Below are 17163 nucleotides of genomic sequence, written 5' to 3'. Positions count from 1 at the left end.
TTAGGTTTGCAACGTGATTTTTTTGGGGTGTGGGGTGTGAGGGTATTGTGCCCAAAGGATAACATCTCAAGATGAGAGCCTAGAATATTTCGCTGTTGCCTAGATACGTTTTAGAAGTTCTTGCACCAGGAAGCACTTTTCTTTCTTCTTTTTTTTCAAAGAATCAAAGAATCAAATGGAAAATGCAAGACAAAATGTAAGCACTGTCCATGCTAAAGATAATTGATTGTTTTTATATCCTTATCTGCCTCTTTAATTTGCATCTGTAAAGAAGAAAGAGCGGGTTGAAAAATAGGACACAAGTTATTTCTGTTTATAAATAATGTAACAATTTAGGAGAATGTTATTTAATGTTAAGAATTTTAGTTAATGGATTCTTAAATTGGTTGGGTCGCATTTATTACATTACTGGCATATGATAACTGATTCACTCTATATCTAGTAGACAGGCATGTCTGGAAGATATAAAACCCCGTAACATTATATCTTATCAATGATATATTTTAATGACTGATTTCTAGGATATCAGTCTGTGGAAATAACACAACTGTTGTTTTTTTTGCGTGTAGATATCCGAATCACAGAGCAGCCGGTGTGTGCCTCTGTTCCTTTGGACTTTCCCCTCACCCTGCGCTGCAAGGCTCAGGGTCCCACACCGCTGTATTATCAATGGTTCATGCAGTCGGAGGTAATTTCAACACATTTGCTTGCATAAGTAACATACAGTATATATTTATAGAAAGTTAACCTCATGGAACAAGCATGTGTCAGATACACTTCCTTTTTCACTAGCTTATCTGAAACAAAAATAGATTTTCTCTTCTGTGAAAGTGCTATATTCACATTTCAGAATTATGAGCAATACAAGCAAGAAAAGTGGAAGTTAAAGTGCAGATTCCCTTTAACACTAGGCATAAAAGGTTTTACTGCCTCTCTAACTATCTTTATATACCTCTATCTATCTATATCTATGTATTTGTCTATCTATCTATGTATCTTGGGTTGCAAACAGGACCCTTTTTTTCCCTGTCCTTAAAAAAAAAATGTAAGGCATCCATGATTTTTTTGAGGCTGAAGAAACTTATACAGATTATTATGACCGTAATTACCATCATTTTTCAGTTTCCAGTGATCCTAGTCCAAGTTGCCAATCCTGTATGTATGTACAGTAGGGAAAATAGGTATTTGATACACTGCCGATTTTGGAAGTTTGTCCACCTACAAAAAATGGGGAGGTCTGTAATTTTATCGTAGGTGCACTTCAACTGTGAAAGACAGAACCTAAAAAAAATCCAGAAAATCACAATGTATGATTTTTACATAATTAATTTGCATTGTATTGCATGAAATAAGTATTGTTTGCAAATACAGAGGTCAGACGTTTCCTGTAGTTCTTGACCAGGTTCTCACACACAGTGCAGCAGGGATTTTTGCTCATTCCTGCATACAGGTCTTTTTCAGACCTTTCAGGTTTTGGGGCTGTCGCTGGGCAACATTGAGTTTCAAATCCCTCCAAAGATTCTATTGGGTTCAGGTCTGGAGACTGGCTAGGCCACTCCAGGACCTTGAAATGCTTCTTACGGAGCCACTACATACTTGCTCTGGATGTGTGTTTCGAGCGATTGTCATGCTGGAAGACCCAGCCATGACCCATCTTCAATGCTCTTACTGAGGGAAGGAGGTTGTTGGCCAAACTCTCGTGATACATGACCCCATCCATCTTCCCTTCAATACGGTGCAGTCGTCCTGTCCCCTTTGCAGAAAAGCACCCCTAAAGTACGATGTTTCCCTCACCATGCTTCATGGTTGTAACGGTGTTCTTGGGGTTGTTCTCATCCTTCTTCCTCCAAACATGGCGAGTGGAGTTAAAACCAAAAAGTTATATTTTGGTCTCATCTGACCACATGAGCTTCTCCCATGCCTCCTCTGGATCATCCAGATGGTCACTGGCAAACTTCAAACGGGCCTGGACATGTGCTGGCGTGAGCAGAGGGACCTTGTGTGCCCTGCAGGATTTTAATCCATGACTGCGTAGTGTGTTGCTAATGGTAATGTTTGAGACTGTGGTCTCAGCTCTCTTCAGGTCATTGATCAGGTCCTCCCATGTAGTTCTGGGCTGATTCCTGACCTTCCTCAGAATCATCCTTACCCCACCGAGGAAGATTTACAGTTATCTTGAGTTTCTTCCATTTTCTAATAATTGCTCCAACAGTTGTTGCCTTCTCAACAAGCTGCTTGCCTATTGTTCTGTGGCCCATCCCAGCCTTGTGCAGGTCTACAATTTTGGCCTTGATGTCCTTAGACAGCTCTTTGGTATTGGCCATGGTGGAGAGGTTGGAGTGTGATTGATTGTGTGGACAGGTGTGTTTTATACAGGTAACAAGTTCAAACAGGTGCATTTAATACAGGTAATGAGTACAGAGTAGGAGGGCTTCTTAAAGAAAAACAGGTCTGTGAGAGCCAGAATTCTTGCTCGTTGTTAGGTGATCAAATACTTATTTCATGCAATAAAATGCAAATTAATTATATAAAAATCATATAATGTGATTCCCTGGATTTTTTTTAGACTCTGTCTCTCATAGCTGAAGTATACCTACGATAAAAATTACAGACCTCTCCATTCTTTGTAGGTGGGAAAACTTTCCAAATCAGATTATATCAAATACTTATTTTCCCCACTGTATGAACAGTGGGGGAAATAACTCACAGAATCATCCAGGTGTTCACGTGCCTTCTTGAGCTGGGGGACCTTGCAGGCACTGCAGGATTTTAAACCTTTAAGGAGTAATGTGTTACCAATGGTTTTCTTGGTGACTGTGGTCCCAGCTGCCTTGAGATCATTAACAAGTTCCTCCCCGTGTAGATTTTTGGGCTGATCTCTCACCTTCCTCATGATCAAGGATACCAAACGAGGTGAGATTTTGCATGGTGCCCCAGATCGATGTCGATTGACAGTCATTTTGTATTTCTTCCATTTTCTTACTGTTGCACCAACAGTTGTCTCCTTTTCACCCAGCATCTTACTTATGGTTTTGTAGCCCATTCCAGCTTTGTGCAGGTCTGTGATCTTGTCCCTGACATCCTTTGAAACCTCTTTGATCTTGCCCATGTTGTAGAGGTTAGAGTCTGACTGATTAATTGAGTCTTTGGACAGGAGTCTTTTATACAGGTGACTATGTAAGACAGCTGTCTTTAATGCAGGTAACAAGTTGATTAGGAGCGTCTAACTGGTCTGTAGGAGCCAGAACCCAATAGTTTGTAGGGGATCAAAAACTTATTTCTCACTGCAAAATGCAAAAAAAATTATCTAATTTATACAATGTGATTTTCTTAATTTTTTTTTTTGGATATTCTATCTCTCAATGTTAAAATTAACCTACCCTTAAAATTATAGACTGTTCATGTCTTTGTCAGTGGGCAAACTTACAAAAACAGCAAGGGATCAAATAATTATTTCCCCCACTGTATGTATCTTTCTGGCTATCTATCTAGCCATATATCCATTGTAATCTATCTCTTCACATTTATATTTTGGATTTTTTTTAACCAAAGTGACTCCCTATAGAGATACATTTTATTTCTTAAAAAAAGTTATTATTTTAATACAGTGATGTACAAAGTTGGTTAGCTTTTCTTAATTTTTGCATATTTGTGACACAGAAAGGTCTTTAACCTTTTAACTCCTTGGAGACATGCGACAAACTGTTCAAGTGCCAAATGAATAGATATATACAATATATGTGCACTGAGCACACAAGATATGTACAAGTTATGTCACTACTAACATAAACTCCTTCTTCCGCAGTCCACATGTCAAGAAATCCCAGGGGCGACACAGCCAGATCTGCACATTCATGCCAGGCAAACAAAATTGTACATCTGTCGAATAAATGACAAAAACCATCGCATCTTATTCAGCAACTGGGTGAAGGTGAAAGTACTGAAAACCATTCCTTCTGGTAAGATAGTAGAAGAATTCTTCTTAATCCTATGGTCACGGTTATTTCATATATTTAATGCTTGATCTTGGCTTGACAATTTGCAGGGTAAAGTGACTATAGAATATGTGCTTGTTCTGTTTTAGGGGCCATCCTTCCTGGCTGGAATGGTAAACCCATTATTGTTATGGAACCAGTCTCTGCACATGTGAAATCCCATAATGCAGTGCGTCTTTGCTGCTATGCTCTGGGATTCCCTGCGCCTGACTACCAGTGGTATCACAATGGTCTGTGCCTGCCCCATAGGAACGAGAAGGAGGTCAAGGTGCGAATTTGAAATTATAGATTTGAATGAGAGCAATAAGTTAGAGTGTTTGTCCAGCACTTTCATTGAAACTATGAGGTTGAGGAAGTTTATCTGATGGACTTTACATCTTCAATGATACAATCACACATCATGTAATAAATAGGTGGCAAGCCAGAAAACACATTTATTCTAACTGTTAAAGGAAACCTATCATTTTAATTTTTGTTGATTATGTTACAACCCCGTAAACATAATGTAGATTAGTGGGATCTGGGTCCTGAAACTCCCTCTGATAGCTTGCAAGCGCTCATTTCTGCAAGCAACACTGTTGAGCTCCAGTATGAGAGCACAGACAGAACAGTATAGAGACCTATTCACATACTATCGATGCCGTACATCTCTCTGTGCACTCATGTTAGAACCGAGTGCTGTTGATTGCAGAAGCGAGTATTTGTGAGCAACCTTTTGAGACACCCCCACCAATCTGCAGCATAGGAGTTATAACATATATGTATAAAAATATACAATTATAGCTACTCTTTAAAGAGCTAAGGTGACTACTCACTCAGAACAGTGCTATAAGAGTGGATCCAGACTATAGAGTCAGACCACTGCTATAGGAGGAGCTCTAGACTACACAACAAGACTACTGTTCTAGGAGGAGATATAGGCTGCACAACCAGACTATTGTTCTAGAGGGAGCTGCAGACTACACAAGAAGACTACTGTTCTAGGAGGAGCTCTAGACTACACAACTACAGTTGTAGGAGGTGTTCCAGATTACACAACCAGACTACTGTTAAAGAGTGAGCTCCAGAATATACAATAAGACTACTGTTATAGGAGGAGCTCTAGACTTAGATTACACAACATGACTAGAGTTCCAGGAGTAGATCCAGAATACACAAGACTACAGTTATATTGGGTGTTCCAGACTACTGTTGTAGGAAGAGCTCCAGACTACACAGCAAGACTAAAGTTATAAGAGATGTTCCAGACTACATTGCCTGGCTACTGTTATAGGCGGAACTCCAGACTACACAAAAAGATATAGTTGTAGGAGGTGTTCTAGACTACACAGCCAAGCTACTGTTATAGGAGGAGCTCCAGAATACACAAGACTTTTATAGACTACACAACATGACTACAGTTGTAGGAGGTGCTCCAGAATACACGACAAGACTACAGTTATAGTAGGTATAGCAGACTACACAACAAGATGTCCTGGACTAAACAGACTGGCTAGCTACATAGGAGAAACTCCAGACTGCACAGGCAGATTACTGTTATAGGAGGAGCTGCAGATTACATAGCCATATTACTGTAATTGAAGCAGTTGCAGACTACACATCCAGGCAACTGTTAGGCTGTGTGCCCACTATGCGTTTTCCAAGCGTTTATGCTGTGGAATTTCCGCAGCATAAACTCTTGGGAAACACTTGGTAATCCGCCCCCCATGGTCCCCAATGACAAGCCGCAATGTCAATGCCCATGCTGCGGATTTTTCCGCAGCGTTTATGCTGCGCTCAAAAATCCGCAGCATGTCCATTAATTTTGCGGACACGCAGCGTAATCGCCGCCATTGACTTGCATTGGAACGTTTGGATTCCGCATCACTGCATGTGCACAAGCGGAATCCAAACATTTCAATGTGCGGATGGTACCCAGGTCTAGAGGAGAGGAGACTCTCCTCCAGACCCAGGTACCATAGAAACTTTAAAAAAAAGAATAAAATAAAAAAATAAATATTATACTTACCTTCCGACTCCTTCTCTGTGCTTGCCGGCAACTCGCGGTGGACTGTAGGACCTGCGCTGACGTCAGTCATGTGACGGCAGGTCCTAGTACAGTGTACCGCGATGTGCCGGCAGCCTGGATGGAGCAAAGAAAGACTGCGGGGGCCATTGGAAGGTAAGTATATATTTATTTTTTATTTTTTGACATTCTTTCGGTCACACTATATAAATCCATGCCGGTTGCATGGATTTATATAGTGTGACCAAGTTGTCAAGTACTTTTCCAAGTGATGCTAAAATCACTTGGAAAGCGCTTGACAACCCGCATGCGGAAATGCATGTGAAGAACGCTTCACATTCGCTTGTCCCTGGCAGGAAAAACACATGTACAATCCGCATGGACAATCCGCATGCGTTTTTTTCTGCCAGGGAGATGCAGAAACGCTCAGGAAAAAATTCTGAGCATTTCTGCATCGTGTGCACACAGCCTTATAAGAGGAAGTCCAGACTACAAAACCAGACTACTATTACAGGAGGAGCTGCAGACTGTACAAGACTACTGTTATAGGAAGAGCTCCAGACTACACAAAAGGACTAAAGTTCTAGGAGATGTTCCAGGCTAAGCAGCCTGGCTACTGTTATATGAGAAACTCCAGACTGCACAGACAGGCTACTGTTATAGGAGGAGCTGCAGATTACATAGCCATATTACTGTTATAGGAGGAGCTGCAGATTATATAGCCATATTACTGTTATAGGAGGAGCTGCAGATTACATAGCCATATTACTGTTGTTGAAGGAGTTGCAGACTACACATCCAGGCTACTGTTATAGGAGGAAGTCCAGACTACACAACCAGACTACTATTACAGGAGAAGCTGCAGACTGTACAAGACTACTGTAAGGCCATGTTCACCCCTTCAGTGTTTGGCCAGTATTTACATCTGTATTTGTAAGCCAAAACCAGGAGTGGAACAATCAGAGGAAAAGTATAATAGAAACACGTCACCACTTCCGTATTTATCACCCACTCCTGGTTTTGGCTTACAAATACTGATGTAAAATACTGATGTAAAATACTGAACGTGTGAACATGGCCTTATAGGTGGAATGCTAGGCTACATTTAAGGGAGGAGGTGAAAGCTACATAGCCTGGCTACTGGTATAGTAGAAGGTCCAGATTACACCACCAGATTACTCTTACAGGAGGAGCTCAAAACTACTGAACCAAACTACTGTTATAGAGATGAGGTCTAGACTACATATTCAGACTAGTATAATAGGAGAAGGTCCAGATGACCCAGCCAAATTAGTATTATAGACAGAGATCGAGATTACACATGAGCTATGGAAGGTGCTCCAGATTATGCAGGGAACATACTGTTTAACTATACTGTACACGATATGGAATTTGCAAAAAAAAAGTGAAAGATTAGGCCAAATGAAAGATAGTATCTGCATATCCACAGCTGATGATATGCAAAACATAGCGCTGATGTGTATATTTCATTTTAGATCAAATCACTAAAGCCTAGGGATACTGGAAACTACCTGTGCCATGTGTCAAATGCCCATGGAGAAATTTGGAGTGAACCAGCTGAACTAACGATAGGTAATAATCTTTTACTTGTAATTGAGTTATATGATGCAAGGTTATGTCATTTTTGCACAGTACCATTTCCTGTATTTCAGAAGATGGCATCATTCTGCAAGCTTCTCCACAGCCTTCAATATGTCCAGGTAATAAATATATGTGACATGATTAAGTTATTCTTAAACAGATTATATAAAGATTTAAGCCTTTAAAAGTCAACCCCTTGATGCCAAATTTCAGTACGATAGATGGTCTCTTTTAGAAGTTACAGCACTTTTTTCTGGGTAAAGTAGCGAGTGAATCACCCTGTATACTTTTTCTTATATAATTTGTGTTTGTTTCAATTCCTCAACATTTCCTTCCTATTTTTTGCTGATATTGACTGAGCAGTGTTTTCTTGATATGTACAATCTATAAACTTGTACATAGAACATGAATTTGTACAGAAAAATATCATCCACACAAATAAAGAGAGAGTATTGAGGGTAATATAAAACCATTAATCTTTATTCAAAAATTAAAAAATAAATAAATAAATACCCATACTTCAAACAAACAGGGGTACAACCCCCTTAACGCTCCATCCAAAATAGCCAATCATATATAGATATAGACAATTATACTTTATACCCAGGGAAAAAGTAATGCAAATATATATATATATATATTTTTAATATTTTTTTTATAAAATTATTTTATATATTTTGCTAACTATGCATAAGCATGTATAAACGAATAACAAGAAGTGGGTTATGGATGTCCCTAAAAAGAGTTAGGCAGAACAGTACTCCATAAGGACATACCAATAATCCCCACTTCCAAAAAAAAAAAAAATCTTTTTATTATAATAAATTTACCTGGAACAGGACTGCTAGGTATGAGCACGTAAGGGCAAGCCTTCAGGCATGTATTCGTTTATACATGCTTATGCATAGTTAGCAAAATATATAAAATAATTTTATAAAAAAAATATTAAAAAAAAATATATATATATATTTGCATTACTTTTTGCCTGGGTATAAAGTATAATTGTCTATATCTATATATGATTGGCTATTTTGGATGGAGCGTTAAGGGGGTTGTACCCCTGTTTGTTTGAAGTATGGGTATTTATTTATTTATTTTTAAATTTTTGAATAAAGATTAATGGTTTTATATTACCCTCAATACTCTCTCTTTATTTGTGTGGATGATATTTTTCTGTACAAATTCATGTTCTATAAGTTTTGAGTTGGGTATGATATATAGTTACCTATGGATACCATTTGGGACTTTTTTGTGCTTGTTAAAACTTGTACATAGGTAGTTCTGCCCTTAGCTGAAAAGTGGATGTAATTGTTTCCAGTCTTCTGTGAGCTAAATACATCCATAGTTGCCAATATTTCAGGAAACATTTAAGTCCCGCCACCAGCCCCTCCTAAGAATGCCGCAGTCCCACAGCAGAACACTCATTTTTGGGCGGCTTTACCTAAATCTCATCCCCAGTCAGCCAAGAGTCCTGGAAAATCGGGCACAACAGGCAGAACATCGCCCAGACTGTGTACAATTGTATCCATGTCGTAGCTGAGAACAGAACTAGATATGAATAAATACTGTAACTTGAAAATGGTAAGGAATTAAAGCATAAAAGGGGTAATATTTGCACTAGTTTTCTGGCACCAAAAACGCAGATATTTTGTTGCATGGCATTTTTTAGCAAACATTGCAAGTTTCTGTGATTTTACACCACTCATCACTTTTTCACATGCAGGTGGGACATGGTTGAAATTAGCTATGCAAATAAATCCAGACTGAATTGAAAGGAAATCTGTCACCAGGTTTCAGAGAGCAGTACAATGTACAGACAGAGACCCTGACTCCAGTGATGACACTTACTGGGCTGCTTGGTGTAGTTTTGATAAAATTACTATTGTATCAGCAGGAGATTATTATTATTATTATCATTAGAGGACTAGTAATCCTGCTGCCAGGTAGTGAAGCATATCATAGAATCATAGAATCATAGAATGGTAGAGTTGGAAGGGACCTCCTGGGTCATCTGGTCCAACCCCTGCTCAAAGCAGGATTCACTAAACCATCTCAGATGTCTGTCCAGCCTCTGTTTGAAGACGTCCATTGAAGGAGAACTCACCACCTCTCGTGGCAGCCTGTTCCACTCATTAATCACCCTAACTGTCAAAAAGTTTTTTTCTAATATCTAATCTGTGTCTCCTCCCATTTAGTTTCATCCCATTGCTTCTAGTCTTTCCTTGTGCAAATGAGAATAAAGATGATCCTTCTACAATGTGACAGCCCTTGACATATTTGTAGACAGCTATTAAGTCTCCTCTCAGTCTTCTTTTTTGCAAGCTAAACATTCCCAAATCCTGCAACCGTTCCTCATAGGACATGGTTTGCAGACCAGTCACCATTCTGATCGCTCTTCTCTGAACTTGCTCCAGTTTGTCTATGTCTTTTTTAAAATGTGGTGCCCAAAACTGTACACAGTATTCCAGATGAGGTCTGACCAAAGAGGAGTAAAGACCGATAATGACTTCACGTGATCTAGACTGTATGCTTCTGTTAATACATCCCAGAATTGTATTTGCCTTTTTTGCTGCTGCATCACACTGTTGACTCATGTTCAGTCTATGATCTATTAGTATACCTAAGTCTTTTTCACATGTACTGTTGCTTAGCTCTATTCCTCCCATTCTGTATATGCTTTTTTCATTTTTATTGCCCAGATGTAGTACTTTGCATTTTTCCCTGTTAAAAACCATTCTGTTGGTTGCTGCCCACTGCTCCAGTTTATTTAGGTCTTTTTGAATCCTCTCTCTCTCTTCTCTGGTATTAGCTATCCCTCCTAGCTTTGTGTCATCAGCAAATTTAATCAGTTTACCCTCAATTCCTTCATCTAAATCATTGATAAAGATGTTGAACAATACAGGTCCCAGGACAGAGCCCTGTGGTACCCCACTTGAGACATTCATCCAGCTGGATGTGAAGCCATTTACAACCACCCTTTGAGTCCGATCACTAAGCCAGTTATGAATCCACCTAACAGTTGCCTGGTCCATTGCATACTTGGTCATTTTTTCAATAAGGATGGTGTGAGATACTTTGTCAAATGCTTTGCTGAAGTCAAGATATACTATATCTACAGCATTTCCCTGATCCACCCAGTCAGTGATTCTGTCATAGAAGGAAATTAAGTTAGTCTGACATGACTTGTTAGTTACAAACCCATGCTGACTCTGGTTAATCACTTCATTCTTATCCATGTACTTACATACATGTTGTTTAATAATTTGTTCAAAGATCTTTCCTGGTATAGAAGTCAGACTCACCGGCCTATAGTTCCCTGGGTCCACCTTCTTCCCCTTTTTGAAGATAGGAACAACATTTGCTCTTCTCCAGTCTTCTGGGACTTCTCCTGTTCTCCAAGAATTTTCAAAGATTATGGAGAGTGGTTCTAAAATTTCTTCTACGATCTCCTTCAGTACTCTGGGGAGTAATTCATCTGGACCTGGAGACTTGAACTCATTTATGTTAGCTAAATATTCCCTCACAATCTTTCTGTTTACAGATAACTTGGATTCTTCTATTCCTTTAAAAGGACAGTGAAGATCAGTTGATGTTACATTTTCTTTCTGAGAGAAAACAGATGCAAAATAGGAGTTAAAAAGTTCGGCCTTCTCAACATCCTCTCTTACCATTTCTCCATTTTCATCCTGTAAAAATCCTATAGCATCTTTGACTTTTCTTTTACTTTTGACATACCCCCAAAATCCTTTTTTATTGCTTTTGACATCTCTTGCAAGCCTTAATTCATTGTCAGCTTTAGCTAACCTGATACGTGCCCTACAGGATCTGCAGACTGCATTATAATCTTCTTTAGATATGCCTCCCTCTTTCCATTTAATAAACATTTCTTTCTTTCTTTTTAGCATGTGTTTAAGTTCTGTGTTCATCCATCCTGGTTTCCTTAAATGCTTCCCATTCTTCCTACTTTTTGGGATTGTTAACGATTGTGCTTTGAGAATCTCATTTTTAAAAATTTCCCATCCTTCCTGGACATTTTTGTCCTTAAGGACATCCAGCCATTGGATCCCTCCTATTCTCTTTCTGAGTCTCTTAAAATCTGCCTTTCTAAAATCTAACCTTGAAGTTTGAGTCTTCACATGTCTTCCTCCTCTAGTTATCCAAAATTCTATAAAAGCATGATCGCTGCCTCCTAGGGTCCCAGCCACCTTTACCTCCTCAACCATTTCCTCCCTGTTTATAAGGATTAGATCCAAAGTAGCAGATCCCCTTGTTTTCTCCCCTACCTTTTGGAAGATAAAGTTGTCAGCAAGAGAGGATAAGAATTTGCTTGACCTGTTAGTTTTACTTGAGAGAGATTCCCAACAAATGTCTGGATAGTTGAAATCTCCCATGACCACTACGTCATATTTTTTGGAGAACTTGGTCATTTGATACATAAAGAGTTCATCCATATCTTCAGCTTGCCCAGGTGGCCTGTAGTAAATGCCTACAATGGTGTCCTTTCCGTTGTTCTCTCCTTGTATTCTTACCCAAACAGTTTCCACAGAACTCCCAGTCTCTGAAGCTTCAATCTCTGTGCAGATATACGCTTTTCTAACATACAATGCGACACCTCCTCCTCGTTTATCAAGTCTGTTTCTTGCAAATAAGTTGTATCCTTTTAGCCTTTTATTCCAATCATGTGTATCGTCCCACCAAGTTTCAGTGATTCCAATGACATCATATTCCTTTTCCTGCATTAGTAGTTCCAATTCTCCTTGTTTGTTGCCCATGCTTTGTGCATTTGTATAAAAACATTTTAGTTTGTGATTGGTTTCTCTTCCTCCCATATTTTTATTATTTAGATTTTTTTGTCTTTGTTCTTCCTTTCCACTTCCAGTAGCAGAGATCTCAATAGTATTTGTCAGCTGTATGGCTTTTTCTGGCCTTTTGCTTCCCTTCCCACATTGTTCTAGTTTAAAGCTCTTCTGATGAGTGTAGCAAGGCGACTTCCAAATACATGTTTTCCAGTCTTCGTAAGGTGCACCCCATCTCTAGCAAGTAGTCCATCGTATAGGTAATTCATTCCGTGATCCAGAAATCCAAATCCTTGTTGACGGCACCATCGACGTAGCCAGTTGTTCACCTGTAGAATCTTATTCCACCTCATTGTTCCATGGCCATCCACTGGGAGGATGGATGAGAAGACCACCTGCGCTCCCAATTCTTTCACTTTCTTGCCTAAGTCTTCAAAGTCACTGCAGATGGTTTCCAGGTCCTTTCTTGCGGTGTCATTTGTCCCCACATGTATTAGCAGGAATGGGTAGTGATCTGTAGGTCTGAAGAGTCTTGATATCCTGTCAGACACATCTTTAATTTTTGCTCCTGGAAGACAGCACATTTATGAGCTCGGTTTAACCCCACCACCACCACCACCACTGATTGGCTGCTTTCTGCCTATGTACAGTGTACACAGAAATCTGCTAATCAGTGATGTGGGCGGGGGTTATACAGAGCTCAGCATTCAGAGAACTGGTAGAACTGCAGCAGATAAAACAGTGATTTTATCAAATGTGTCTTTAATTTGCTCTCCATAATTACAATGTGAGCGATGCCTTTTTGTAAAGACCATACAAATTAGTATACTAAGTACACTAAATAAAAACACCCATATCTCTGGGAACCGTATGATGGATTTTTTATGAAAATAAAAATGGAATAAAAAGGGGAGCAGCGGGAGAAAAAAAGGGCAAAAACTGGCCACTTTTAACTTGGTGACAGATCCTCTTTAACAAAGTTGCTCTAGTACTATAACATATGTGATAGCCATCAATGTGTACTTTTCAGCTAATGTTGCTCTGTCTTTGCAGGACCAACTCATAGACATAGGTACTATGGTGAGTACCATTCTCCGCAGCTTTGACATATGCACTTATTCTTTGGTAATGGTGCAAATGACTAATTTCTTATTTGCATATAAACCTACTGAATCATCCGTAAAGTAACTGAAATTGAATAAAGTTGCTGAGGTATAAAGGGAATGTGTCATTAGAAAATGACCTATTGTTTAAATCAGTTTTTTTATTTGTTAAATGTACAGTATATATATTTATTTTTTAATTTTTCATATCCCTGCCTAATTTTATCTTCACATTTCCTGTTCTTCACAGTACTCATACACAGAAGACTTTTCAGCGATCTTATTATCACAGACAGGAATACAATAAAAATAACACCTCTATATACAGTGGATAACACAGGATCCTGCATTCACAATCTGTGATGTCACTGCTCACCTTCTCCCCCTTCCTTCGCAGTGAGCTTTGTCCAGAGCAGGGCATGCTCATTACAATTTCCATACAACTAAGTAGGGTTTGAGTCAGTCTATTGCTTCTAATGTTTATGTGGCAGTCTATTGCTTCTAATGTTTAAGTGGCAGTCTATTGCTTCTAATGTTTGTGTGAGTCTATTGCTTCTAATGTTTATGTGTCAGTCTATTGCTTCTAATGTTTATGTGTCAGTCTGTTGCTTTTAATGTTTATGTGGCAGTCTATTGCTTCTAATGTTTACGTGACAGTCTATTGCTTCTAATGTTTATGTGGCAGTCTATTGGTTCTAATGTTTATGTGGCAGTCTATTGGTTCTAATGTTTATGTGTCAGTCTATTGCTTCTAATGTTTATGTGGCAGTCTATTGCTTCTAATGTTTATGTGTCAGTCTATTGCTTCTAATGTTTGTGTGAGTCTGTTGCTTTTAATGTTTATGTGGCAGTCTATTGCTTCTAATGTTTATGTGGCAGTCTATTGCTTCTAATGTTTATGTGACAGTCTATTGCTTCTAATGTTTGTGTGAGTCTATTGCTTCTAATGTTTATGTGACAGTCTATTGCTTCTAATGTTTATGTGTCAGTCTATTGCTTCTAATGTTTATGTGACAGTCTATTGGTTCTAATGTTTATGTGTCAGTCTATTGCTTCTAATGTTTATGTGTCAGTCTGTTGCTTCTAATGTTTATGTGACAGTCTATTGCTTCTAATGTTTATGTGGCAGTCTATTGCTTCTAATCTTTATGTGGCAGTCTATTGCTTCTAATGTTTATGTGTCAGTCTGTTGCTTCTAATGTTTATGTGACAATCTATTGCTTCTAATGTTTATGTGGCAGTCTATTGCTTCTAATGTTTATGTGACAGTCTATTGCTTCTAATCTTTATGTGGCAGTCTATTGCTTCTAATGTTTATGTGACAGTCTATTGCTTCTAATGTTTATGTGGCAGTCTATTGCTTCTAATGTTTATGTGACAGTCTATTGCTTCTAATGTTTATGTGGCAGTCTATTGTTTCTAATGTTTATGTGGCAGTCTATTGCTTCTAATCTTTATGTGGCAGTCTATTGCTTCTAATGTTTATGTGACAGTCTATTGCTTCTAATGTTTATGTGGCAGTCTATTGCTTCTAATCTTTATGTGGCAGTCTATTGCTTCTAATGTTTATGTGGCAGTCTATTGCTTCTAATGTTTATGTGGCAGTCTATTGCTTCTAATCTTTATGTGACAGTCTATTGCTTCTAATGTTTATGTGACAGTCTATTGCTTCTAATGTTTATGTGGCAGTCTATTGCTTCTAATGTTTGTGTGAGTCTATTGCTTCTAATGTTTATGTGTCAGTCTATTGCTTCTAATGTTTATGTGTCAGTCTGTTGCTTCTAATGTTTATGTGGCAGTCTATTGGTTCTAATGTTTATGTGACAGTCTATTGCTTCTAATGTTTATGTGTCAGTCTATTGCTTCTAATGTTTATGTGGCAGTCTATTGGTTCTAATGTTTATGTGGCAGTCTATTGGTTCTAATGTTTATGTGGCAGTCTATTGCTTCTAATGTTTATGTGGCAGTCTATTGCTTCTAATGTTTATGTGGCAGTCTATTGCTTCTAATGTTTATGTGACAGTCTATTGCTTCTAATCTTTATGTGGCAGTCTATTGCTTCTAATGTTTATGTGACAGTCTATTACTTCTAATGTTTATGTGACAGTCTATTGCTTCTAATGTTTATGTGGCAGTCTATTGCTTCTAATCTTTATGTGGCAGTCTATTGCTTCTAATCTTTATGTGACAGTCTATTGCTTCTAATGTTTATGTGACAGTCTATTGCTTCTAATGTTTATGTGACAGTCTATTGCTTCTAATGTTTATGTGGCAGTCTATTGTTTCTAATGTTTATGTGGCAGTCTATTGCTTCTAATCTTTATGTGGCAGTCTATTGCTTCTAATGTTTATGTGGCAGTCTGTTGCTTCTAATGTTTATGTGACAGTCTATTGCTTCTAATGTTTATGTGACAGTCTATTGCTTCTAATGTTTATGTGACAGTCTATTGTTTCTAATGTTTATGTGGCAGTCTATTGCTTCTAATCTTTATGTGGCAGTCTATTGCTTCTAATGTTTATGTGACAGTCTATTACTTCTAATGTTTATGTGACAGTCTATTGCTTCTAATGTTTATGTGACAGTCTATTGCTTCTAATGTTTATGTGACAGTCTATTGCTTCTAATGTTTATGTGACAGTCTATTGCTTCTAATGTTTACGTGGCTTTCCTGAAAGAACAGGAAGAATACATTTAAATTAGGGCTATTGATCAGTATGAAAATTGCTAGATTTCTGATTTAAAAAAATATGTGTTACCAAAAATTAACATTAAACATTAACATTAAAATTAAAATTAACAAAAGAAACATTTAAAATGAAAAGCTGATTTCAGCAACAGGTCATTTCTGATAAATTCCTTTTAAGCGACAACCCTAAAGTAAACTATAATTCTCAAAATAATCAATTTTATAGCAATACAACTATCCGCCAATAGAGCTATTATTAAATCTCATAATTGTTTGTGACATTGCAGCGACTGGTAAAGTGGCGTTATTGATCGGCAACAATGGTTACCTAAACCACCCCAACCTGCTCGCCCCTATGGTGGACGTGTTTGAGCTGTCCGTCCTTCTCAGAAGACTGGGCTTCTGTGTGATCTCACTTGTAGACGTGACACGAGAAGAAATGGTGGTATCTATCAGACAGTTTCTACAGCTTCTGGATAAAGGTGTATATGGTGAGTTTGTAGATTATGCATGCAATAGAGACTATCACGTTAAAGCCAATGATCAGAAATAAAGACCGTTGCTAAAAAACATTTTATTAGGACAAAATAAAGTTTTTCCCTTACATGATGCTAGTTACAACTAGAGAACCGCTCTAACTCTGTCCTGACTTCTCACAGCCTCTCCTGGTGTGGATATATGTCTCCCATCCAGGAACGTTTGCATCATTGGCTAATAATACACTGAATTAGCTACTGCCAGACCTCAATGACCTTGTCTGAAGGTCAAGGAAGGGTGCTCAGTATAGAATTACCAGTATGATCTGTGTTCCTTTCTTATTCTTGTTGCTTTAAACAGATATAAAAATGTTTGTCCTATGGATAGTCCAGACTAAGGCTGTGTTCACATGTCCAGTAGAGATCAGTTAGAACGGATCCAGCAGCAATCTGTTGGCAAAAAAAGTTGTGCAGACAACTTTTTATTCCGTTTTTAAAT

The 17163-nt window shown here is 38.3% G+C and overlaps 1 protein-coding gene across 1 annotated transcript in view; it reads left to right on the top strand.

The window, feature by feature from the left end:
• The window catches only part of LOC141166209 (mucosa-associated lymphoid tissue lymphoma translocation protein 1-like), a 76119-nt gene that overhangs the window by 21850 nt on the left and 37106 nt on the right, over window positions 1-17163 (top strand). Inside the window, exons 3-9 of the mRNA XM_073652676.1 lie at window positions 570-688; window positions 3806-3959; window positions 4085-4263; window positions 7497-7593; window positions 7674-7721; window positions 13452-13478; window positions 16476-16679. Coding sequence (XP_073508777.1) covers window positions 570-688; window positions 3806-3959; window positions 4085-4263; window positions 7497-7593; window positions 7674-7721; window positions 13452-13478; window positions 16476-16679 — 828 coding nt within the window. The remainder of the gene's footprint in view (window positions 1-569; window positions 689-3805; window positions 3960-4084; window positions 4264-7496; window positions 7594-7673; window positions 7722-13451; window positions 13479-16475; window positions 16680-17163) is intronic.

This window comes from Phyllobates terribilis, unplaced genomic scaffold (genome assembly GCF_046119375.1).
Source record: "Phyllobates terribilis strain yellow unplaced genomic scaffold, ASM4611937v1 Scaffold_11__3_contigs__length_659146591, whole genome shotgun sequence".
Taxonomy (NCBI): domain Eukaryota; kingdom Metazoa; phylum Chordata; class Amphibia; order Anura; family Dendrobatidae; genus Phyllobates; species Phyllobates terribilis.
The sequence above is the reverse complement of the archived record's forward strand: the minus strand, read 5'-3'. Positions and strand labels throughout refer to the sequence as shown.